The sequence below is a fragment of the Astatotilapia calliptera genome, chromosome 20 (genome assembly GCF_900246225.1).
Source record: "Astatotilapia calliptera chromosome 20, fAstCal1.2, whole genome shotgun sequence".
NCBI classification, from domain to species: domain Eukaryota; kingdom Metazoa; phylum Chordata; class Actinopteri; order Cichliformes; family Cichlidae; genus Astatotilapia; species Astatotilapia calliptera.
Window position 1 is genome coordinate 26,002,722 of NC_039321.1, and position 24,248 is coordinate 26,026,969.

The following is a 24,248-nucleotide window of genomic DNA, read 5'->3' on the forward strand; positions in this document are numbered from 1 at the left end:
TCTAAACTCTTCTGTTTCAGAGCCTCACTTGTCTCAGTTGCTTTTGTTCTCCCTCAGGCCTTGCAGAAGTGCAATTTTCATTACAGCTTTCTTATGGGTTTGTGTCAGTGTCTTGCAGAAAGCTTTTACTCAGCCTCTTTTCCACTCCCCTGATATGTGACATCCTACAGTAAGCTTCCTTTTCATTTTTCCCCTCCCTGTCAGACTTAGATCATTTCAAAGTTCACACCAGAAGCGCAGTGTCCGTCCGAGAGGGACAAGGAGTGGTGTTGCTTTGTGGATCGCCCACTTCCTCAGGAGGTAAACTCTGCTGTTGTTTTGAGTCCTGCTGAAGTGTGATTAAAACATAATCTTGCTGCCACTGATTAGCCCCTTTTCTAATCACAGTTAATTCTCTTAATCACATTTAATATCAGAGAGCATCCAGGATCGTCTCATGCGCTTCCTTGTTTGCCTTCCAGACCTTACTTATGCATGGATCTTCAATGAGTACCCGTACTTCGTTCAGCAAGACAATCGGCGCTTCGTCTCCCAGCAGACGGGAAACCTTTACATTGCCAAGGTGGAGCCCTCTGATGTGGGCAACTACACGTGTGTAGTGATGAACAGCATCACAAAGGGCAAGGTTCAGAGCTCCCCCACGTCTCTGATCCTCAGGACAGATGGTAAGACACAGCTTGTGCCTTTGACGTGACAAGTATTGCCTTTCAGCCTCGCATTATGGGCCTTTCATTTTAAGGTGGCTTTAATCATTACCCCAGCGAGAGTGCTCTTTATCTCGTTGTACCTCACTGAAGTTGAGTCACAGAGGGCTAATGCCTGTAAGTAAATAGTTGCTCCTCAATGTAGGCCAGCAAACAAAGCACCCAAATCTCTTCTTTGCTGACTTAGCTTCTCTTATAATTCGCAGTCCCTTTAAAAGCTTTCTCTTTGCTTTCACATGAATTCTCGGGCCTGTTCTCAGCGGCGTGTTGTTCTGTTCTCTGTTATGCTTTCATAGAACGAGTGAATAAAGATTGCCTTGGGAATGAATTAAACATAAGTCATACGTCAGTGGACCATTACATTGAGTGTTCTGGTGGTTCAGCCAGTTTCTACTCTGTGTACTGTACATGTAACTGCATAAATTTAAATCCCCTTGCATCACTTTCTGGTCGCAATCTTGAGTGCCTTTCCTGAATGCTGATATTAACAATGAAACACAACAGAGGTTAGGAACTGCCTACTCAAGCTTTGAAATAGCAGATTAAAAAAAAATCTCTAGATGAAAAATAATGCTCGGTGTATTTAAATTATTCCTCGCTGGGTTTTGGCTACACTCTGGTGACTGTACTCTTAAGCGATGCACGATTTTGAGTTTAGTTTACCCATGAGAGAGCGTTTGCTCATGTGCATTTCATTTTTTCCTCTGTTAGCTTTCCAGTGCTATTGTTTGGTCCATAATGCCAGCCGTAATGCTTGTAACTCATGCATAATGGAATACTGAGCAAGTTCTTGTGCTTGGTCCTCATAGGAGTGATGGGTGAATACGAGCCGAAAATAGAAGTTAATTTCCCAGACAATGTACCCGCCGCGAAAGGATCAACAGTTACGCTGGAATGTTTCGCCCTTGGGAAGTAAGCTGGATTTCCTCAAGCATGTTTTTAATCTTTCACTGTCTTTTCTTTCCATACAAGGAACATCTGGATTTCTAAGCAATTATGGTTCTTAGAGCGTGGCATCAAGCCACGATTGGTCTGAAAGCAACTTGTCGTTGGAATGGGTTAAGTCCAGACCAGGGATGTCAAACTCATTTTATATCCTGGGGGCACATACAGCCCACAGGAAATCTGTCAACATGACTCTTTGGGCTTAAATTGTAAGAAATAGGTGTGTAAAATTATCATAAATTATAAAACAAAGGTTTTGTCAAGAGAATGTCTTTTTTTTCTACTCACCCATTGTAAATAAAGACATTTCTGTAGTAGATAAGATCATTTAATTGTTTATCTGTTACTTCATTACTTGTTTTAGTATGAATGACAGTGGGGGAGGTCTTCATCAGTGGGAAAAGCTGTAAAATGTATAAAAATAAAGTTAAAGGTCCCCAAAAGTTTTTTCCAAAACCACTCAGTGGGCCAGATTGGAGTCTTTGCTGAGCCAATCTGTTTTGACACCCGTGGTCTTGACCATTTATCAGCAAAACGAAAAAAATAAGTACTGCAGTCCATCTGACGCTTTATTGCTACAGATTGTTACAGACACCTGCACCTGATTCCCCGCTGAGCTCTTCCTTCGCATGTGTCTCACAGCCCCGTCCCAGAAATCACCTGGAGGAGGGCCAACGGCGTTCCCTTCCCCAGCAAAGTCAAAATGAAGTACTCGAACGCCGTGCTGGAGATTCCCAGCTTTCAGCAGGACGACACGGGCGGTTACGAGTGCGTGGCCGAGAACAAGATGGGGAAGAACACAGTCACTGGTCGGCTGGCTTTTTATGGTACTGCGACTTTTGTTTGAGTTTTGAGACGACGCCACAGACAATTGAGTTAGACAAAATGGGTAAACAATCAATATCTCTGCTTCTTTCAGCAACGTCGACAATTGTCACGTCGTTAGACTTTGTAAATGGCAACAATTGTAATGTGATCATTTAAAAGCTATAAGTAATTTTATAATAGCAAGAGCTCATTGTTATACACGCTACTTTAATGCACACACAAATCTCTGCCTTCTTCCTGCATTTTAAGCGTTTCACTGCAGCTATTACATTTTGGGTTCTTGGCTTGCTTCAGCCGCTGTGTTTTCCTGTGAATCTGTGAAAGAGGGAAAAATGACACTTGTGAAATTGGAAGTGACAGTATGTACAGTGCCACCGAAGTGAGCTGTGCTTATTATGAGCATTGCACTCATGAAACCCATGAAATTTCCTGAAAGCTGTAAATATATGAGAGACTTAGGGGGGGTTGTGTGCTGGATGGGAAACAAGCAGGACCTGACATTTATTATACGCAGAATTAAGGTGACAGTTTGGGGGGGTGAGTGCTGGTATCGGGTGCTGTTCGCCGGTCATGAGAGCTTCTTCCTTTGTGGTTCGGGGTTTTAATGTTAATCTTTGGGTTGCCTCGGGCTGCTGACACATTTAAGAGATGTAACTGATAGACTGAATTCAATTTTCTCTCCTCTAGCCTCTTAAAGGAAAACCCATTGACGACCCCCCCCCCCCCCCCCCCCTTAATTTGGGCTGCCAATCTGCACACGCTTTCCTTTGAACTTATTTAGATGCAGCTTATTTAATACGATAATGCTCCTTCCTCGAAATCTGCCCTCTGGTTCTTGTCAGATAATTCACTCGAGGATAATTCTGTGTCCTCAGCAAAGCCTCAGTGGGTCCAGACAATGAAAGACACGGCTCTAGCCATTGAGGAGAGACTTTACTGGGAGTGTCGAGCCAACGGCAGGCCCAAACCCTCCTACACGTGGCTGAAGAACGGCCAACAGCTCCTCTCAGAGGTAAATTACCGGCTGTCGTCTGCCACCTACAAGTGTTTCATTTTAAAGACTTAATCTTCAGCTTCAGCTCTTCCTTTCATTTCCGAGAGCCTGGCATAAAACACACTGCTGTTTTCCCGAGTGTAATTCAGAGTGCGATGAGAGGAGAGGGTAAACATCTTACTAAGGTGTGCCAGTGATGAGACATGGATGTAACTGTCTCGTATTCTGCTTTACCTTGGCAGATTACAGAGTCTTAGAAAGTGGATGTGCACGGCTCCCGAGAGATTGCTCTATTTTATCTGAATGGAGTCAGTGCTTGTTTTTCATTATTCATGGTGCATGTTTAAGCTCCTTCATATTGAGGGACAATGGGTTTAATCTTCTGTGAAATATACTGTATATAGCACTACACCTAACTCTAGACCACCAGAGAAATACATGTGGTCTTGCATATTTTGAGATTTTTAAATTTGGCTGACCTCGATATGCCTCTGACACTTAATTTCTTACCTCTTACATGCATTATACTGTAGCAATAACCATCCTGATATTGTTCAAAACTAATGTTTAAATATCCTTATTTTATTTGAGGTTTATTGTTTTTACTGTTGTACGATTCAGAATATGATTTTCACCATGAAAGTTGCATTTTTATCTAATTTGTTTCATATTTATAGTACAGAATATAGCTAATGATTAAAAAAAACACTAGTAGGTGCTGTACTGTATATGGTTAATACTGAGAAAATAAATTAAAAAGTGCAGATATAATACAAAAAGCTCAAATATTGCATAGACTGGACCAAAAGTGCACAGGATAGGGAAAAAAAATGAATGTTCCATACTTAGAAAACAAAATTGTGCTTTGTGCTCATAGCGATAAATTATTTTGCAACAGCATCCTGATTTGATCCGCGTCCATTGACAGCACCTCTAAACAAATCCAGCACTTGCCAGAGCGCGCCGCAGAAAGCAAAAGCTACCTGTAAGTGTAAGGAGAATAATTGCTTTCTTTCAACCTTTTCTTCACAGGACAGGATCCATGTGGAGGACGGAGTCCTGTCAGTGTCTGCGCTGACCCTGTCTGACGCTGGCATGTACCAGTGTGTGGCCGAGAATAAACACGGTGTCATATATCTTGCTGCTGAACTAATGGTTTTAGGTAGGATGGCATTTATCTCTCTTCTAAATCCTCAAATCTTTGTTGCCAAAAGGATCTTAAAGGTCATCTTTCTGTCATTCTTAAAGGTTGTCTGGATTAGCAGATAATGGGGTCAATGTGGATGTTTTTGTGGGGTCAGACACATTTAGATATATATATATTTTTCCCCCTTTACTTTGATGTGGGGATGAAGATGGTGTAATAGATGCCAAACTCATAGCTGAATAGTAAACATGAACTTTTACTGCAAAACCAATTAAAAGTTATAACAATATTTTCTGCTTCTTCTTTTATTAATACATAAAACTGGCTAAAAAACACCGTTACAGCGTCGATTTTTATGGCGGTTTGATTCGTCAGTTTTAAAAAACGATGTGTTTCAATTACTGTAAGATTTGAAAACTGGTGCTTGAAATGCTCAGTGAGATTTGCTGCAGTCTTGCACTAACGCCAGTTTGCTGTTTCCCACCAGCTTCTCCTCCAGACTTCACAGGGAACCTCCTCAGAGCTTTGCTCAAAGCCAAGACAGGAACTACAGTGACTTTAGAATGTAAACCCCAGGCCTATCCCATCGCTAGCATTTTATGGAAGAAAGGCAACCTGCCAATCCACACAAATGACAGGTAGTAACAGGGTTAACGTTATTCTGAAAAAGTCAATGTACACAGTTTTATAGGCTTGTTTTTTTCCGTATATAAGCCAGTTATCTATCCCAGCTACACTCCTCTTTAGCCATCTTTGGTCTAATCAATATTCACCACACACACACACATGCTGCCTAACTGGAAGATGTCCATTATGTAGAATGCTGAAAAATCCAGAAGTCGGTGTTTATCTGATGGTAAAATGAGTCTTTGTTCTTGGCAGTCGGATTGTAAACTGCTCTCACTGTTTGTGTACTCCTATAGGATCACACTGTCCCCAGATGGAACGCTGAGGCTTGCCAACGTGAGCAAGTCTGATGCAGGCAGCTATACGTGCTTTGCTAGGAATAGATTTGGCATGTCAAGTACAACTGGAAGGCTCCTTGTTACCGGTAAGCTCTCCTGTTAAATAGCAGATTGTTTGTGCGCTCCACTTAGTAAGCAGAATTTTATGCACACTATGGATTAACACACGAGAGCTAGCGTACTGCAAGGACCCGAGTCAATAACTTGTAGTTAAATTTAAAAAAAGTAATAAATAAACTTTGAGGTTTTGTGCTGAGGTGTGTGTCTATACTTTGTAAGGTCTCTAGTCTTGCGATTAAGTAGACTAAATATTTCAGATAATCATTTGATTGTTTTGTTTTTATTTGAAGGGATGTAATAAAAACAAAAAAACTTTACGCGTGCATTATTGAGTCGTTTTGTCCGGACGCATTTTGCAGCGGCTGCAGTAATGCGCTTGGAAGGCGTTTGACGAAACACTCGATCATTGTTTTCCTCAAAGCAGTTGAGGCAACCAATTTAGTGCAATAAATGAAAGTGCCCTGAGTGGAAGCGGTGAGCACATTAGTGAGGTGGTGTTACAGATGCTGTTATTGTTGAGCGTGTTGTTGTTTTCTTCATTGGAGTTGAATGTTCTGTGAGTTTGTTATTGGTTTTTATTAATGTGCTGAATGATATTGTCTGCCGCTGTAACTGCCAAGGCCAGTTTTTTTTTTTTAAATTACCGGAGTATTTTTTCACAGCCGTAAAGCATTCGGAGGCACAGAGCCATGACCCACACATTGATTATTAGTAGCTTGAGAACTGAGGGGACGCTTTTTTTATCCCTTGACAGCTTCTCCAAGGTAAGATATGAGAGTACAAATCCACTTGCTTTGTGTTGTATCTTCTTGATTTGATTCCTGCCGTTCATTATCTTGACTTTTTGAAGCACAGGAGGCCAAATGATTGCTATAGCAGACTTTAAAGCAGCGCTCTTCATTTTTTATTTTTTTTCGTTGTTGTACTGGTTGTGCAGAGCAGCTCATTACATGAAGTTTTATCTGATCCATGGTGTATTGTAATTGCTATCAGGATTTCTGAAGATTATGTGAGCCATTTTAGTGGTGGCAAGGCTGCATGTTATCACACATTATTTGACTGAGTTTTTCATGAGACCTTCCTTTATATACACAGACTGCTCTGCCTGTGACTCACTGTATTGCGGAGCATGATTTTTGTGTCTCGGGAAGTGTTGTGTCACTACTCTGCTCCTATTTCCTGAAAATCAACAAAAGGGCTGCTCATCTGCTGGAAGTGAAAAGTCTCATGTCTCACATAAGATTGCCACCCTCCCCTTTAGAAATGGCTGGCTCTCACGTTTTTATTTTTCCTGGGTAGATCCAACCAGAATCATCCAGGGGCCAGTGGACACAGAGATCATTGTGGGCGAGAGCATTGTGTTACCCTGCCAGGTCACCAGCGATCCCGTCCTTGATGTTTCTTTCTCCTGGGCCTTCAATGGACAGCTCATCGCCAAGGGAGACGGTCACTTTGAATTTGTGGGTGGGGTGAGTGACCCACAGCCGTAGTTTTTTTGTTTTTGTTTTTTCTTATGTGCGAATGGGCACTTGGCACCTCTCCCCATCTTGCTTCACTTCATCCCTGCCATTAGTTTAAAGGGACAGCTTGTGGTTTGACACCCTGGTATTTCTTGGAGAGATAGAGCATGGCAAGTTTTGCTGCACTTGCTGTTATACCATCCTTTTTCTTTTGCTATTTTAAATTTCTCTCTGGTGGCAAAGAAGGCTGGGGAAAAGTCTTTGGCATGAAGCGTTATTAGATCATTTAAGACCTCTTAGCTTCTAATTGTATTCTTGTGAATGGAAACATGGCAGCCGTCGTGTCAAAATACACTTCCTACATAGAAATCATCATGTAGGTAATGCGCTAGTTGCTCAGCCATTGTGACAGGTTGTCTTCTATTTGAGCACACTTCTCTTACTCTTGCTCAGTCTTCTGAAGTCATCTATTTTTTAATACGTTGGCTGGTCTCTTCAAATTCTGCTTTGACATGGCCTGCTGCACAGCCTCTTCATAACGGGAAGGAATACGTATTATTAGAGGTGCCTTGTAAAGGAATCAAAGCATGGCAGAGACCCAAACGACAAAACACTTTGAGAACATCCTCGCACCCTTTGAGATTAACCATTCTTCTTGGGTGTGTGTGTGTATGCGTTTGACTGACAATGTTCTTATCTGAAAAGAGACTCCTTCCCCAGAAATGCTCAAATGTCCCCAGTCCAAAGAGATTATCAACTTAACTTTGCTGCTTCAGGGAATTTAATTTCCATAATTAAACCACATTGGCTGTGCTGCCACGTTTTCCTGCCAAAGCCAAGAGAACGATTTCACCACTAATTTACCATTTTCTGCTTACGGGTGTCCTCTTAGATGAGAGCCTTTTCTTTTCTTTTTTTTGTTTTCTTCTCCAAATGAGCAAAAGCTGCCTGCTGTACTCAGTAGTAAAAGCTTATTTATGTAGTTGCTTGCAACAGGTCTTGAAGGTCACAGCACTGACCTCTGCAAAAGGCGGGTAAAGCAGTCGTGACCTTGTCAGACACAAAAACTCAATTTACTCTCTGTTGTTTTTGTGAATTTTGGCCTTTTTCTTTTCCATTCGAGCTCATGTTGAACAGCTGTTTGTGACCTGATACTGTATATACACAGAATTTCTCCCAGAAACACTGTGCAGCCACTTTTCCTCAGCAATTTCCAAGCTAAGTACTGTAACTAAAGGATATGCAAACGGTTTTTAGAGCTGCTATTTACTGTGTCTTTATATATGCTTTGCTACCTTTTTTAATAAGCTGTCACGAGGTCCATTATCTTTCATGCTACATAAAGCTCTCTTTCCTCCTTCGATAGAGAACAGCAGGAGATCTTATGATCAGGAACATTCAGCTTTACCATGCTGGCAAATACATCTGTGTGGTGGACACGGACGTGGAGAGTCTATCAGCCGTGGCTGTATTGATTGTGAAAGGTAAGAAAAGCTCGTCTCTGCTCTGCAGTTACCAATTAAAATAGGGCTTACAGCCAGGGATGTTTAATGGGTAAAAAAAAAGGGAGAGAGAGAAATTAAAAAAAGTAGACTCAACGTAAAGTGGTTGATGGATGCAGCCTCAGTAAAAAGAAGTCAGTAGTCTTTAAGTGTTACTGAGCAGAGCAGTGTTAAAGAGATTTCAGAGAGATTACATCGCTATGCTTTGCTGAGAATTAAAATAAAAAATCTTTTGAGGCGTGCAGTTTTCGATAGGGTTTTTAAACTCAAATAGGTTTGTTTTAGATTGAGATTGCAGTGCAACCAAAGTGTCCATATTCTCATCAGAATCACCCTGGATATCATCAGAGTGTTTATTTCTACTACAAGGCGCTTCATTACATCAAACAGAGGAAGGCGCTTTCCTTTTCTCTGGCGCTCAGAGATGTTTTTGGAAGAAAACTTCACAAAACTGTGTGAAATTCTAAGAGTACGAGCCATACATTTTTTAGGATGTGTTCCTTTTTCTCTCTCTCCCTGTCTTTTAATGACCAGTTTTCAATATTGTTGCAGTGTACTTGACAGCAGAATGCTTTCATGCCTGTCTGCGCTCACTCATGCAGTATGTATAGCTCCTGAGAGACATTATTGTCGAGAGCTACATTTGGCAGAACAAAATAACTTTTGTTATTTATTTCAGGGAGGGGTGTGTTTGTGTTGCTCGTGGAATTGGAGGAGGGATGTTTCGGGGTGGAATCAATACACCAAATAGCCCAGCAAATTGACACCACCCAAATATGCTAAATGTCAGATGAGGTGAGGGATGATTTTAGTGTCAGGATTTGAAAAGGTTGAATCCATAGCTTTATCTTGCAAGGATAACAAGTTGCTATTTAACTTGAGGCGCAGAAGCTCTTCTTAATAAGCATTTCTTTACGAATGACTGCGGACAAAGAAAAATAGGAAGTAATGCTGTTTATCCAGCTGGAGCAATATCAAGTCCAGGGAAATGGATTGGCCTCCTGACTGGAGACAGGAGACAGGAGTGTGACTCAAGATTGTGCATTATTTACACTTCCTGCTCGTGGCGGCTGTCACAGATGTCTCAAAGTTTGGATCGAATAGCTTCAAATTCTGGGTGGAAAACACCACATAAACCATTCAGCAAGCAAACGTTGACATCCCAAAATACAAAATATTAACGCAACACGTGGAGTAGAAACCAACAGATAAGAGCCGGTTTTCAAATGCACCTTTTACATGGGTGAAAGCAGCAATGCAGTGATGATAAAATAGTCAATTTAAGAAAAATATCAAAACTAACAAATAAAAAACAGTTGCTTGACAGAAAAATGGATTAATGACAGTTTTACTATCAAAGCACCAACGTGTAAACAGCGGTTTGCATATAAAGTAGATGTATTTGAAGTCATTTTCATGGTAACATGGGGCATTAAATTCATTTTCATTTTCCAAAAACGGTGTATTTCATACAGGTAAGACTCACCAGATATCTCATGGCACAATCAAATATTATTATTGCAGTATGAGCATTGCAATAACATATATTGTGAGTTATCAACATCTTTTTGAACTGCAAATGATGTCCTCAAAGTTAAACTTTGTCAATATCTGTTTTTCCAAGAAGATAAAGTTATCACGCTGCAATTTTGATTTTGTTTTTGTTTGTTTTTTTAAGGCAAAATTAGATCAAGCATACCAATCAAAGTACAACATTCAACTCTTTGACAGAGACTCATTCAGACTGATGGCAACATGTTACCAATAAGACAGCAATTAATTGCAAACCTTCGACATTCTTTCTGAGAGTGATTGCAGTCACTCCAAATCAGACTGCAACTGTTTGTCATGGTCCTGGGTCTTTTGACCCAGCGTTTTAAGTTTGAGTTTATTTTGTTCATTAGATTATCTAAGTTCATTGGGTTATTAGACTCCTTGTGTTTTCTTCCCCTGTATTTAAGTGTCCCCTCACCCTTCGTGTTTCATGCTGCGTGTCTTATGTTATCAAGTTTGTATTATCATGCCTAAGTGTTTCTAGTTCTTATTATTTCCCCCTCCGTTTCCAACCATGTTAAATCTCCCCTGCTCTTCATGCTTTTCATGTCTGTGTCTTACGTTGTCAAGTTCTGGTTGTCGTGTCTAAGTCTGCATGTTTCCTGTTTTATTTTGAAAAGGGGTCTTGTGTTCTGTGCTCATGCGGTTAGTTTTACTCTTGCCTGTGCATCATTATGTTTATCCTAGTCAGCTGTTTCCTCATGTGTCTCCACTTCCCCTAATCACCTCCTGTGTATTTAAGTCCTCTGTTTTCAGTGTGTGATTGTCAGGTCGTCTGTTGTCCACGCCATGTTTCCGATGCCATGCCTCGCTTCCAAGTTTCTTGTCTAGGTTTTTCTTATTGTTTGTTTAGATTCCCCAGTTTAGGTTTGTGTTAATTTTGCTTCAGTTTGCCTTGCCCTTTGTTTGTACCTTTTCTACCAGCCATATTAAACGGCTCGCCTTTTGTTAACATTTCAAGTTCTGTTCCCTGTTCCTTGGAGTCTGCGTTTTGGGTCCTTTTCTCAATTCATACAGTCTGCCCTCGCCAGATTGTGACACTGTTTGCAGAAAGGTTACCTCCTATCAGGCAACCTGTGCAATCACTTTGCAATCAAAATGTGTAGTGAGTGTGCAACATTGCTCTGTGCAACCATTTAGTCACCGGAAGCTGAAATCAGTCCCAGAATGTGAAGAAAATTCAAAACAAACAGCTGGCGGCTGCTTTTGTTAATTTTTAGATGTAAGCATGACTAACATTAACTCAAGATTTTAGTGCATGAAATTAGCCCTTTTGTATATAGTATTCACAGAATATTCAGATTTATGTAATAAAATATTGATATTTAGTGTCCCTGTATCGATAGAGTATCATAATACATGTCTATGCTAGTACTTGAGATTTTTTCTAGTCCTTGTGTTTTTGGGGGGAAATATAGGATAACATGCCTTTCTGGATGTCCTGCAGTTTAGGTGTTTGTCTTCAAACTGTTGTAGCTTGTAGCTACGTGTTATTAAATGAAAAGAGGTCATTTGGAAGGAAAGGAAATGTAGCTCACAGGTGTAAGTATTTACAGTTTGATCAAATCTAATAAGAACTTTAGAGCGGAGGCTCAGATGAAAGTAGAAGATAGTGACAGGACTAAACCCTGATGATGGTGGAGCAGAGTAATCAGATGAGTTCAGTTAAGATACCCTGGACAACTTGTGGAAATGGAAGAAGCATTTGTGATAGACAGGCTGCTGACAGGCAGAGTGAGAACAGTGTCTCCGGGCTAATTGGGCAAAAGTAGTGAGTTGAAATTGAGAAAGAGCTGAGTTTGACAGCGTGGGAAAATGAAAGTGACAAAAAAAATAGTAGTAATAGTCCAAATCAGTAAGGAGGAGCAGAGGCTCCCTTATTGAACTTATAAAAAAGATTATTTCGCATTACATTTGAAATGTAGCACAGTTCTTTTTTTTTTTAAATCATTCAAAGAGGCAATTAAAGAATAAGAACCTCATTATTTAAATAAAATTCACAACTAAATGCACTGTCTGCCACCTCTCATCTTCCCAGAGAAATTGTCCTTGTCTGTCCCTGATTTTAATTGAACTAATTTGTCTAAAGACACTGTCCCATGTTGTGAGCAATATTTAAAGCAAAGACTGAATCTGCTGTTTGGTTTAGTTTTTATGTTTTTTTAAAGAGTTTTTTCTTCCAATTTAAATTCACTCCCCTTTCTTTTGCGAAGGGTGCCGAAATGTTAGAGATAAATAGCTCAAAACCTTGACAAATAAGATCAAACCATTCTGCGTGGCTGTATAATTTAAGAGGAAGGTGAGGAAACATGAAAGCACAGCCAGCTTCCCCCAGTGGCTGCATTTGCATGTTCTTAAAAAAAAAAAAGAAAAATCTATTTTAATGTTAAGACAAACAACAGCAAGACGTCTCCTTTCACCGGGATTCTGCAGCAGCACGTTTACGATCGTGGTAACAGTGATCGTTGGCGTTACTGGCATCAAACATATTGTTACAATCATGTATATTAGTCAGCTCGATAATTTTGCAGGGTGTTATTTACAATGGGGTTTCGCTCCTTTCCTCTCACAGCGCTGAAGGTCAATGATAATCGCTCCTGACACAAAGACTCTTGAGTGATCATCTGGGTTCTTGTTTTTCACAATGGGTGTGGAAAAAAAACCCGTTTTAGATGCCTCACAAACACTCCACTGGGTGGTGATGGTGGCTCTGGAGAAGGTCACAATATAAGGATAATATCACAGTCATTAGCATTCGAACCACTTGGGGAACACTTGTGCTTGTTTGACAGCTGCACCACCACCATCATCATCATTATCCCGAGAGATAGTTTTTAGGGAAATACAACTCATGACAGTCAATGTAACACTTCAGAACGATGTGTTTTCACACTGGTATTTCGACCCGCTTATGATATGCTCTTGTTTAGTTCTGGCACGTGTTGCAGCACATTTTGAGAATTTGGGAAATATTTGGTTGAGATCGGAATAATATCGCCAGTGTCAGTAAATACAGCCGGTTATTAATTTTCCCTCAGACAAGTTCACAATGAAAGCTCAGATAGTCTGTCCATATTAATAACAGATTATTTGAACACCCTCGAGACACTGACAGGAGCCTCTTGCCTCAGCCAATGAAATGTAATTAAGAGGATAAGGAATTGATCTTTGATTGTGTGTCCTATTAATATGTATTAATGAGGTCAGTGTATTAAAGTTGCTTTTTTTTTCATCAATAGCCACTAATGAGTTTTACAGAGATCAATATCTCTAAAGCCACGGTTTTAAGGCCAAATGTATGAGGGCAGTAACGTCCAAGGCTTCAGTAAACAAAAGGATGTCGCTCAGCAGTTACTTGCTCAGCTTAATCCAATATATCCTTGCATGCATACATAGACATATACATACATGCTGCAGGAGATATGAAAACAAAAGGATTTGTGCTTCCAGACAATTGATTGTTTACTAAAATAATCATGCTACACTTTAATAATTAGTATATTTTGCTTCAGATTAGAAACCACTTCAGAGCTGGTGGGGAGTGCGAGAAGAGCAAGGGGCGTTATTATTCTGCGGTCTATCTCACAGCTCTCTAGTGGTCTATTATTTCTGATGAGCTGACACCTTCATTAGAATAGGAACCCGCAGATGAAACTAAAGTAAAACATCACACCGCTTAATTGGTGGGATAATAAAAATAAATGATAAAACTCTGTTTCCTTGGGGCTGTGAGGCCCCTTTTTCATCTTTTACCTTTTAATTTGACTCCCTGCATCCACTTAGGTCTGCTGTTTCATCGATCAATTACCGGGAGGATTACGGGGAAAGGGAAGGATTACAAGTTGGGTGAATATTGGAGAATAAATCTTGAATTAACTTTTAATACTTTGTGAAGGGCATTACATCTTCTCAGCTGAAAGCTTTTTTCAGAATGTTCTCTCGCTGATGTTGATTGAAAGATATGAAGGCTATATAGCGATATCATTTTGGCCGACGCATGTGTGTGTGTGCTTTTCCTTTATATGCCACTAAATGTCATGTTTTCCTTGCAAAACGTGCGAGTATACTATTCTGTAGCGTCGTCTGTGCCTCTGCATGTGCGAATACCTCACAATATCTGTTCTTGTGATTGAGCCAGGCCCTCCCAGCCCTCCAGACTCAGTGACGGTGGAGGAGGTGACAGACAGTACAGCCCAGCTGGCGTGGAGCCCCGGCAGAGACAACGGCAGCCCCATCACCAATTACCTCATTCAAACCCGAACTCCCTTCACTGTGGGCTGGCAGAGGGTTAACACAGGTGACGCAGTACTTGACGATAAATTTTCATCTTATAGCACATGAGATATTATTCAGATAATTCACAGATGTCCACAGGGAAATGCTGTTATTTCTCTTCCCCAGTTGGCAGGTGGGTCAGTGTATGGGGTCAGCTAGAAAAAAGGGTAGAGATTCATGTTCTTACTCAAGACAGTGAAAGGTCCTTCTTGCTGCTGTACTGTGCAAAAGTGTTGAGCGATCACTGATTCTTTCATATGTTGTTGAGAAAATTGGAAACATAAAATATAAGTGTCATATTTCGGCTGTGTGCAGGCAGGAGAAGGACCCAAACGCAAAACTCACCACACAGGAATTAAACCCAAAAAGCTGCTTTATTGCAGAATGGCACAAAAACTATAACAAAACTAAACAGGGACATGGATGACAAAAATACAGCCATGAGGAAGACTACAACACTGACAAAGACACAGGGCTTAAATATACTGAGGGATAACGAGGGAATGAGACACAGAAGGAGAGCACAGCTGGGAGTAATCAGGCTGGACGAGACAAGGGAAGCAAAACTAGAAACACTGACATGAGACACGGACCTTCAAAGTAAAACAGGAAACACACTGACTGAACTCTAGACATGTAAACTTAACAGCAACTGGGGAGACAGAACATAGGAACCTGAAACATGGTACAGAAAGGCACAGTAGACACAACATGGAACACAGGGAAGCCATATTACAAAACCTAAGAAATAAACTATGATAACCATAACTGAAACCTGGGGAAATAACAAACACAGTACAACAAAGGACTCAAAACATAAACCATAATATAAAAACACAAGAACTCAAAAAGCTGGGTCAGAACAACCCAGAACCGTGACAATAAAACAGTTTGTACAACTCTAATGAGCTTAAAAGTTGATATCTGGTATGATCGCCTCTCATAGGCAAACCTTCTTGTCATTTCTTTAAGTAGTCTCCAGGAATAGCTCTTCCGGCTTCTTGAAGGACATTCAAAGCTCTTCTTTGCATGTTAGATACCTTTAGATGATCCCACACTTGCTTCACTGTTGGGGTTCTGAGGAGACCAGTCCATAAATGATATTGTTTCATTGTGTGTTTTTCAATCCAGGTATGATTTTTCCTGCAATGGCAACTGCAAAAAGCCAATCAGCTTTCCAAGTGGTATTACATGGTGACTCAAAATTTTACTTTTCTCTGTTCATAATTCAATTAATTTTTGACAAGATCGCCAACCCCACTGGCTAAAATAAAGCCCCAAACCGTGACAGAGCCTCTGCTGTGTTTTGCAGATGGCTATACACTTATACACTCACTGTTGACCTCCTTCTTACCCATCGATGACAATTTGAACCTAAAATGTCAAATTTGGACCTGCAGAGTCTCAATAATACCTGTAGGGACGCCTCCAGATTTTTTTCATAGGAGTGGCCATATGGGAGCCATTAAAAATATTGGGGTGGCACACCAAAAACAAAATTTCCAGTTTTATTATGCTGTTGTCAAATATAGAGAAAGGAAGAATTATATACCTGGTTAGTTTCCTGCTGTTAAAGTTGATATCACTGAAAATAGGTACATAAGAAACCCATATAAGATTTTGAAGTCCATAATAATCTGTTTTAACTGATTGATTGATTTACTGACTAGAAGTCCCAACCACTGCTTTAATGATTCTCAACAGAGCTGAGCAGATGCAGATTAAGATTCACACTCCAAGAATGGAGTTAAGTTTAGGAGCAAACTTGTTCAGGAAAGACAAATAAGTATTAGATCACGTAAGAGTGTGAACTGTTGTTGATGTACCAGTGATCTGTGCAGGGATTGGCACCAGCTTTGCTGCAACCTGATATCATCATCATCATCATAGTTTATTTATATAGCACTTTAAAAACACACAAGGCTGACCAAAGTGCTGAACAGTAGAAATATAAGAGATACAATAAGAATAATATCTCAATGAATCAAATACCTGCAAATATTATTTTAAACAATTACTATTATACTATTACTATCACACAGTCACTTAGGTCACTAGTTCTTTCTCTAGAAATAAGACTTTCAAACACCACACAGAGACCTTCATGTGTTTGAAAACCAACTATTTACTGGTACAAAACAAAATCATCTGGACTAATCAGATGGATCAGCTGAGGGCAGGATGCATCTCTCAGGTCTATCAGCTGGTGGATTTTTTTTCCTATTTCTTAAGGGCATGATTTTCAGATACTGTTCGTCTGCTGTAGGTAGTTTCTTAGGCCTGTCACTTCTTCTGTCTTCCACCTGTCCTTTTAAGGACACTGCACACCACGTTGAGATATGTCAAGTTTTCAGCTAATAGCACTTTGGGAATCACCTTGTTGCTGCAAAAAATATGATTTGATGCCTGTCAAACTGTTATCTTTGGCATTTTTTGGAGATTCAACTAAAGAAATGAGAACAACTTATGTGTTCTTATGACAGTTTGTTGGTAACAAACTATCTAACGATAAAAAATTTCCAATTTGTCTGTAGAACACTGGTTCATCCCCTGATTTAGGTGGCTTCTTATGCTAGTGATAAGTGTCTTAACAAACAAAAAAACATATATATGGTCAGGTGCAAGGTCTGAACTAAAAAAGAGTGAAAAATCTGTCAGTGTCCAGTGGAGAACTTTGAAATCCTGGGGAACTGTTGTTCAAGGCCACTTTAAAAATGACAAGAAAATCTGGCTACTTAGGAAATATATAAAGAGATGAGGCTTGTTTTGGTGGCTCCATATTTTTTTTCATTATTACTTTTTCATTTTAGCCACTTCGATGACCTTCTGTGTACTCATGCTAAGTCAACACCAGCGTCCTTTTCATCTTTTCAAGTCAAGTCTGTTTTTGTCACAGCTTGGTCCTGAAGCATCTACACAAGCCTAATTTCTACTCCCATCCACAGCCATGAATGGATGAAAACATCATTTGCATATAAAATTGCCATTTCCACCAGAAGTTATTGGACATAGCAAAGAAACAAAACAGCAAACAAGCAATTTCACTGAATGTGAAACTGAGACACTCATCTGAGAAGTGGAGAAAAGGGAATGTGTTTTATTTGGTACCCTCAGCTTTGGAAATACAAACAGAATCAAACCCACTGAATGGGAAAAAAGAACTGAAGCTATCAACTCTGTTAAGTTCAGAGTAAAAGGACCCTAGCAGAAAATAAACAAAGAAAGAAAAGGACCAGAGGCAAGAGGAGTTTGGAGAAAGACAGACAGTCATTACGCACAGCTGCAGCTTTTTCCTAAGGTTTTCAAAATGTAACACTCAAAAAATGTTCTTCACCCTCAGTAGACATGAAGCAATAATTTTGATTAAAATGCAACTGAGATGCACAAAACGAAAGGTTTATTCATTCAAGTAATTAATCATTAAGGTATAAACTCAATGCATTGCAATCAAGTAAATTTCATTAATCCATTAAATGAAACATTTTACATTGTACTTATGTGGGAAAACTTAAACATAGGTGCACATGCTGTCATTTTTTATTCGTCTCTTATAAATGTGAGTTTATATGAAAAAGGCAAATACCAGGCTTTTTCTGCATTCTTAATGATCTGGGTCCAGGTGTCTAGAAAAGGTTGAATGCATATACTGCAGTTGTTTTTATTAGTTTACTTAAAAAGGGTAAGGCTTATAATAATAAACAGTATAAATAATAACAGTTATAATAACAATAAATCAGCTGGGGTGAGCATAAAGGCAGATTTTTACCAGTCATGGCAGATGGCCGGCCCTTCCTGCGCCTGGGTCAGCTGGAGGTTTCTTCCTGTTAAAAGGCAGTTCTTCCTTCCCACTGTCAACTAGTGCTTGCTCATAGGGGATCGTCGCATGTGTGAGGCTTTTTTTGAGACAATTGAGTTTAACTTAAAAGTATATTGTACAGATTTTATATAGAAAAGTTTGACCTAAATGAGAAAGTAGGAGTTGCTTCACGGTAAAATTCCTGTAATCAAATTTTTACCAATCCTGCAACTGTTTGTAACAAAAAAGGGGCATGATGAATTGACAAAGTCAAATGCTGATCACAGAACTTTCTGAGCACTACAGAGCTTGTTCTGGTTTTCTGGACTGCACCCGTTTTGCTTCCCTGTTATTGGTTTTATCCAATCTCATTATGGCTAAAACAGTCCTGTAATTTAAGTAAAAACGGTGTAAAGGCTGCATTTCACAAAAAAACAACTGCTTGGTTAATTCGGTGGGGGAAAAAAATCACATCTAAAAAGCTTAGATGTTTCCCTCCGGAATTAGCTGAGAGCAAAGCAAAGCTGAAAGGAGAGAAAACACTGGAGATCAACACAACTGAGAAATCATTTATGATATCTAACATTGGCCTGTATGTGCTGGAGGTGTACATTGGCAGCTGTTTGCTGAGAAGCTGCGTCAGGCTGGCGACCTGTCCAGAATGTACCCCGCCTCTCGCCCTAGCGTAGCTCAGATAGGCTCCAGACCCCTGACAAGGATAAGACGAAGAGAATGAATGGATAGATGGACATTTGAGAACACCACAACGAGTCAGCTTTTTCACTGTAGCTGTTTGTGCTGTACCGAAGTAGCGAACAAATGTCATTGCACGTTTCAAGCCAATGGCTGTAGGTTTTTTATTGGCATTTCATTGGATCCCTCAGTGTTACTATCAAGGAAGACGCCGCTGTGCACAGCAGGGCTGACAGTTAAACCATTTACTGTCCTTTGTCCGAAATCCGCTATCCTCCAGCCACCTTCTACAGTCATGACTCAAAACCAGCTTGCATTCAACACTTTATTGACCAGGCTACGCTGCTTAAACAGTGTATGTGTGCATAATTGTTCTCTTGCTTTAGTTGTAGCTGTTCACTTGTATACATGTAGGCTCTTGCAAAGACCTTCTGTCTGCAATGTTTTCTTTTATTCTTAGTCCCGGAGATAATCGATGGGAACACACTGACAGCCACCGTGGTGGACCTCAATGCCTGGGTTGAATATGACTTTCGGGTACTGGCAAAAAACAGCGTTGGTGTCGGAGAACCCAGCCCAGTGTCCGTGAAGACCAGGACAGAGGATGCAGGTACTGCGTATTGATTTCCCTTTTTGTGCTATAACTTGCCTTTATGCGGCTTTATATATATGTGTTTTTATACTGAAATGTGATCATGGTCTGTGTTTTGTAGTTCCAGATGCAGTGCCAGGTGATGTGGGTGGAGGTGGTGGAAGCAGATATGAACTGGTTATCACGTGGGAGGTAAATCATCAGTCTTATGCTCTAGTCTGTTATTCAAAGTGCCCGGAGTCAGTGTCGTTTTCATCTTAAACGAGGTTCTAAATATTCCTCGCTAAACCAAAGCACCTGCTCTGTTTTGCTTGTGGGTGTCATAAATTTGGGGTCAATGGGAGTCTGTCGTTGCTGTAATTTCTCAAATTGCTTGCATGTAAGGCAGCAGCAGCGTATACAACAGAGAAGTAAATCTGACAGATATTCTCATTTGTGAGTCTCGGATCTGTGATGAATTACTGTTCAGACTAATCTACAATGCTCAAATATAGCAGTAAGGAGTCGAATGGAAGAATAACAGTGCTGGCATTGTACAAGTCATTACTTTCTGTGTTATCTCATCATTGGAGATTTCCCATTTCATTATATACAGAATAACTTTTCATTTTAAAAGCTGCACGGATGCTCGGTAATGAGCGCAGGTTTTTAAAATGGCATTTTTACTGCTCCTTTTATTTCATCAGGTGGGTTGCAAAAGCAATTTGTGGGTCATGCACTTTTTTTGACATTATGAGAGACGGTGGTGACTGCGTGAGCCCGGCGGTGGTGTGAACGTGAGTGGTTTGTATATGTTTTAATATCACTATAGTTTTGTGTTTCACTCTCAGCCTGTTCCCGAAGAACTACAGAATGGTGAGAGCTTTGGTTACATCATCGCTTTCCGCGCCTTCGGAGAAGCTAGCTGGACTCACGTGGCCACCTCCGCCCCTGGCGCGTCGCGCTACGTGTACCGCAACGACAGCATCGCGCCCTTCTCTCCGTTTCACGTTAAGGTTGGCACTTACAACAGCAAAGGACAGGGTCCCTTCAGCCCCGTGGTCACCATCTACTCTGCGGAGACAGGTAAAAGGGTGGACGTGAGTGGAATCTGAGCAAAGCCCCCAAAGTAGATTTTTTTGTTTTTTTATCGGATTGGATTAAAACTGCTCGGTAGATAAAAACACATGCAGAAAAATAAATCTGCAGAAATATCTTTATATGGACGAGGTACAAAATCATGGGAACACATTTATGTACGAACCAGCAGATTGCCTTCAAATATCACCGCTGTATTAAAATGCTGCGCCACAGTAAAAACTGGTTGGCATTTAGATCTGTGCTACCTCTCAGTATGCTGAAGGGTGGGGGGGGGGGGGGGGTGTCTCTGTGTGTAGTGTAGTGTTAGTCAATTTATCAGCAGCACCTGTGTGTGATGATTCATCTGAGTAGAGATCAAAAGAATGCGCACAGTTATAAATGTAAAAATTGAAGAGATTTGTTCTGCTCGTTTCTGTGCTTTTGGAAGACGGCGGCACAGCTCAGTCTCCCGTTGTCTGTTTTCAGAGCCAAGTGAGAAGCCAGCGGGAGTTAGGGCCAGAAGTGTCTCAGCCTCTGAGATTGAGGTGAATTGGCAGGCTCTCTCCTTCATCCCTGAAAGGGTTCTGGGCTATGAGGTACATTTTACTCTTTTAAATGGAAATAGAAATCACACACACATTCTCACAAGCAACACGATTCAAATGCTCACCATCAACCCCTGTTGTACCTCAAAACCATCACTTCCAAACTCTGCGTCGCCATGGAAATGGCTGTTTCACTTGGCCGACTGTTATTGCCAAAATTATACAGCTCTTTGTGGCAACACAACAAGAAAACATGTCAGAGCGTTTTCAAGAGAACAAAAGAAAATTGCCTGGCCACATGCCTTTTCATGTTGCTGTCATTCATGGGATATCATGATAGCAATATCGGGCCTTGTGTCACGGCACTGGGAAATGCTACACTGGAAATGCATGGAGCACAGCACAGCAGCAACACGGGTCTAGATGTGATGTGTTTTTACTTTCCTCTGAGTAAAACATTAAACTGTTACACTTCAAACCAGGAACTGCTGATTTCATCCCTTCTTACCTTTAAAAACTAGGACACCCTGATTGCCTCGTCCACATACCTCTGATGGAATAATCAGGATGATCAAAGGGCTTTAATGAAAGATGTTGTTATTCTTTTGCTCAATAAAGTCAAAGTTGTTTCCATAACTCCATCTGCGAAAGTAGATTTCTTTTTTTACTCTTTTTTTTTTTTGTTGCTGTTTATATCTGAGCTGCTTCTATGATATTAGACACTGAATAATGATGACGGAAAAGTGAATGACTGCTTAAAAAGGATTTCATTTGGGATCATTTATTTCCAGGCTAATGGTTTGGATAATAACAAAAATCTCTTACGTTTATTTTAAATACATTTTGCTGGCACTCGATCTGTAGCATAACTGTTTAAAAGCCATTTTTAATCAGGCAGCTTTCCATTAAAGAAAAAAATATTGCCACATTACAAAGCCATGAGGTATTGTTGAAACAATTAGATAGTCAAGCAACAATCAAAAGAATTGATTGGCAATTTAATATCAATGAATAGTTTCAGTCATTAAGTACAGAGGCTTTATAGTTCCCTGCTCTACACTTGGGAGTATTTGCTGCTTTTCTCTTTCTAGTGTTTGTTGGAAAAACACTTTTACACTGAATATTTTTATTATTTTTTGGCAATTAATATATGTTAATTAATCAGCGAGGAGACTAATCATTCATCTATGTTCGAATGTATGTACATTTTAAACCATTTCTAGGAGCTGTAAGGATTTGTAATGTGAGATATCAAATATCCAGCTGGAAAGGTAAAAGAAAACCGTGATCTTTCTTCAGAGAATACAATCAAAGCCTTTTATTTAAAATTCCACAGTTCTTTCAAGACATCAAATGTAGCGTATTTGCAAGCATCCTTTTATGCCACATGGGCTAGAAAGCACATAAAGAATAGATGTACACATTTTGCTCCAATCCAAAGCCTTCTATCCCGAATGACGTGCTCTCTTTCTGAAAATAGGTGGCTTACTGGGAAGATGACACTAAACCAGAGACCATGGGGAAAGTTAGAGTGCCTTGGAACCAAACCTCGGCCACAGTGAGTGGCTTGGCAGGAAATACACAGTATTTCCTAACAGTCAGCGCCTTCAATACAGCAGGCACTAGCCCATTCCTCCCTGCAATCAATGTCACCACAAAAAAGCCACGTAAGTTGCGGCACACAATACTGCTGCTCAAGGGTTTGATTTTTGTGACTACACTGCTTAGAATTCAGAGGTGGAAACAGTTAGTGGTTTAATTGAAGTCTATTCTTAGCTTTTCCAATAATGCTGGGGAAATCTAGCATGTGTTGAAACGTGTCTGCATCCAAGTCCAGTAACGCAGTGCAGCGTTACAAAAACAGAATGCATGTAAAGGATAACTATGCAAATATAATAGGCTAAATCTGAGAGATTGTATTGTTGTGAAAAAATATGGTCTTTTTCACAGGAACACATGCCAAAAAAGTTAGATCAAAAAAATATTAAAGGAAAGTCCCAGAGAGGATGTAAAGATAGGGAGGGTTTTATCACTCTGTGTAAAATTGTAAAGCCTTTGGGGATTTTATCATCGACGGGACAAAATATTAAAAGATTAAGAGAACCCAGAGAAATCTTTGTGTGCAGGGGAAGAGGGCTGAAAACCAGTTTGGATAGCACCATGCTCTGCAGGCCCTCGGGTATCACTGCATTCAAAATAGACATGGTTCTTCACTGCATGCAAAAAATGCATGTCCACGTACATAGCGTGAGTAGCTTGTACTTCTCTATGAGCACTTAAATTCATCATGTAAATATTCCAGATTTAGCCACATAGACTAATTTTAATATGTGGTGCCTCCCAGGTTGATGGCATATTTTATCACATAGCAAATAATCGAGGCGCAGAGCTGTCGAGCAGTTGATTTCTATTTAATGCAAAAAATATAAAAAATATATCTTTCTTAGGACTGCCGCCTCCCTTTATTCCCAAATGCTTGCAAAGTCTTCTTAAAAGGAGATGAAGTAGCAAACGTTTCCCTGTTGCGAACCTTTAAAAACACATTAAGTTCATAATGATCGCATATTATTCAAAAACATTAAGTCATCTCATTTACCACATTTGACATAGTAGTTTCAATTTAAAGCGGAGTATGAAGATTTGTTGAGCAGTGGTTAGAGACGTGCTGGAACACAGACTAGCAACAGTTCATGTAACAAACACAGAGTCTTCATCTCAATGCCGACAATTTCAAGTCAGCAGCAGGAGGCAGATTAGCGTGCTTAACCCGAATAAAGCTGTTTTATACACCATTAGTTTGCTTTGTACAAGAGCTGAAGCAGGTCTGATTTAATGCCCTGTGAGCAAAAGTTGCCTCCAAAAACCCCCCGAAGGAATAGCCAACATGGTTTTGTTAGCCTTTAGCTTAGTCATCAGCCTGACCCGCTTATATCTTTTCTGCTTCCAAGCACACTGCTTCCACTTGACTCTGTGCAACCGGACCTTGATCTGTCAGTCCCCTGACGAGGGCCTTGTGTCCTCAGTAGTCACAATCTGCAGGGCTTTGCCTTTATTATCCTTGGCAACTTGCATTTCCCAGGAGGTGTTACCCTCTCACTGAATTTACTAACTGCCAAAATGGGCAATGTA

The 24,248-nt window shown here is 40.3% G+C and overlaps 1 protein-coding gene across 1 annotated transcript in view; it reads left to right on the top strand.

Annotated features, from left to right (window-relative positions):
- LOC113013106 (contactin-3-like) overlaps nucleotides 1-24,248 on the top strand; it is a 46,688-nt gene that overhangs the window by 13,069 nt on the left and 9,371 nt on the right. Inside the window, exons 5-20 of the mRNA XM_026153729.1 lie at nucleotides 205-300; nucleotides 462-665; nucleotides 1,514-1,616; nucleotides 2,292-2,476; nucleotides 3,353-3,489; nucleotides 4,504-4,633; nucleotides 5,106-5,256; nucleotides 5,542-5,669; nucleotides 6,943-7,112; nucleotides 8,470-8,587; nucleotides 14,298-14,456; nucleotides 19,384-19,533; nucleotides 19,637-19,707; nucleotides 20,346-20,580; nucleotides 21,061-21,170; nucleotides 22,600-22,786. Coding sequence (XP_026009514.1) covers nucleotides 205-300; nucleotides 462-665; nucleotides 1,514-1,616; nucleotides 2,292-2,476; nucleotides 3,353-3,489; nucleotides 4,504-4,633; nucleotides 5,106-5,256; nucleotides 5,542-5,669; nucleotides 6,943-7,112; nucleotides 8,470-8,587; nucleotides 14,298-14,456; nucleotides 19,384-19,533; nucleotides 19,637-19,707; nucleotides 20,346-20,580; nucleotides 21,061-21,170; nucleotides 22,600-22,786 — 2,334 coding nt within the window. The remainder of the gene's footprint in view (nucleotides 1-204; nucleotides 301-461; nucleotides 666-1,513; nucleotides 1,617-2,291; nucleotides 2,477-3,352; nucleotides 3,490-4,503; nucleotides 4,634-5,105; nucleotides 5,257-5,541; nucleotides 5,670-6,942; nucleotides 7,113-8,469; nucleotides 8,588-14,297; nucleotides 14,457-19,383; nucleotides 19,534-19,636; nucleotides 19,708-20,345; nucleotides 20,581-21,060; nucleotides 21,171-22,599; nucleotides 22,787-24,248) is intronic.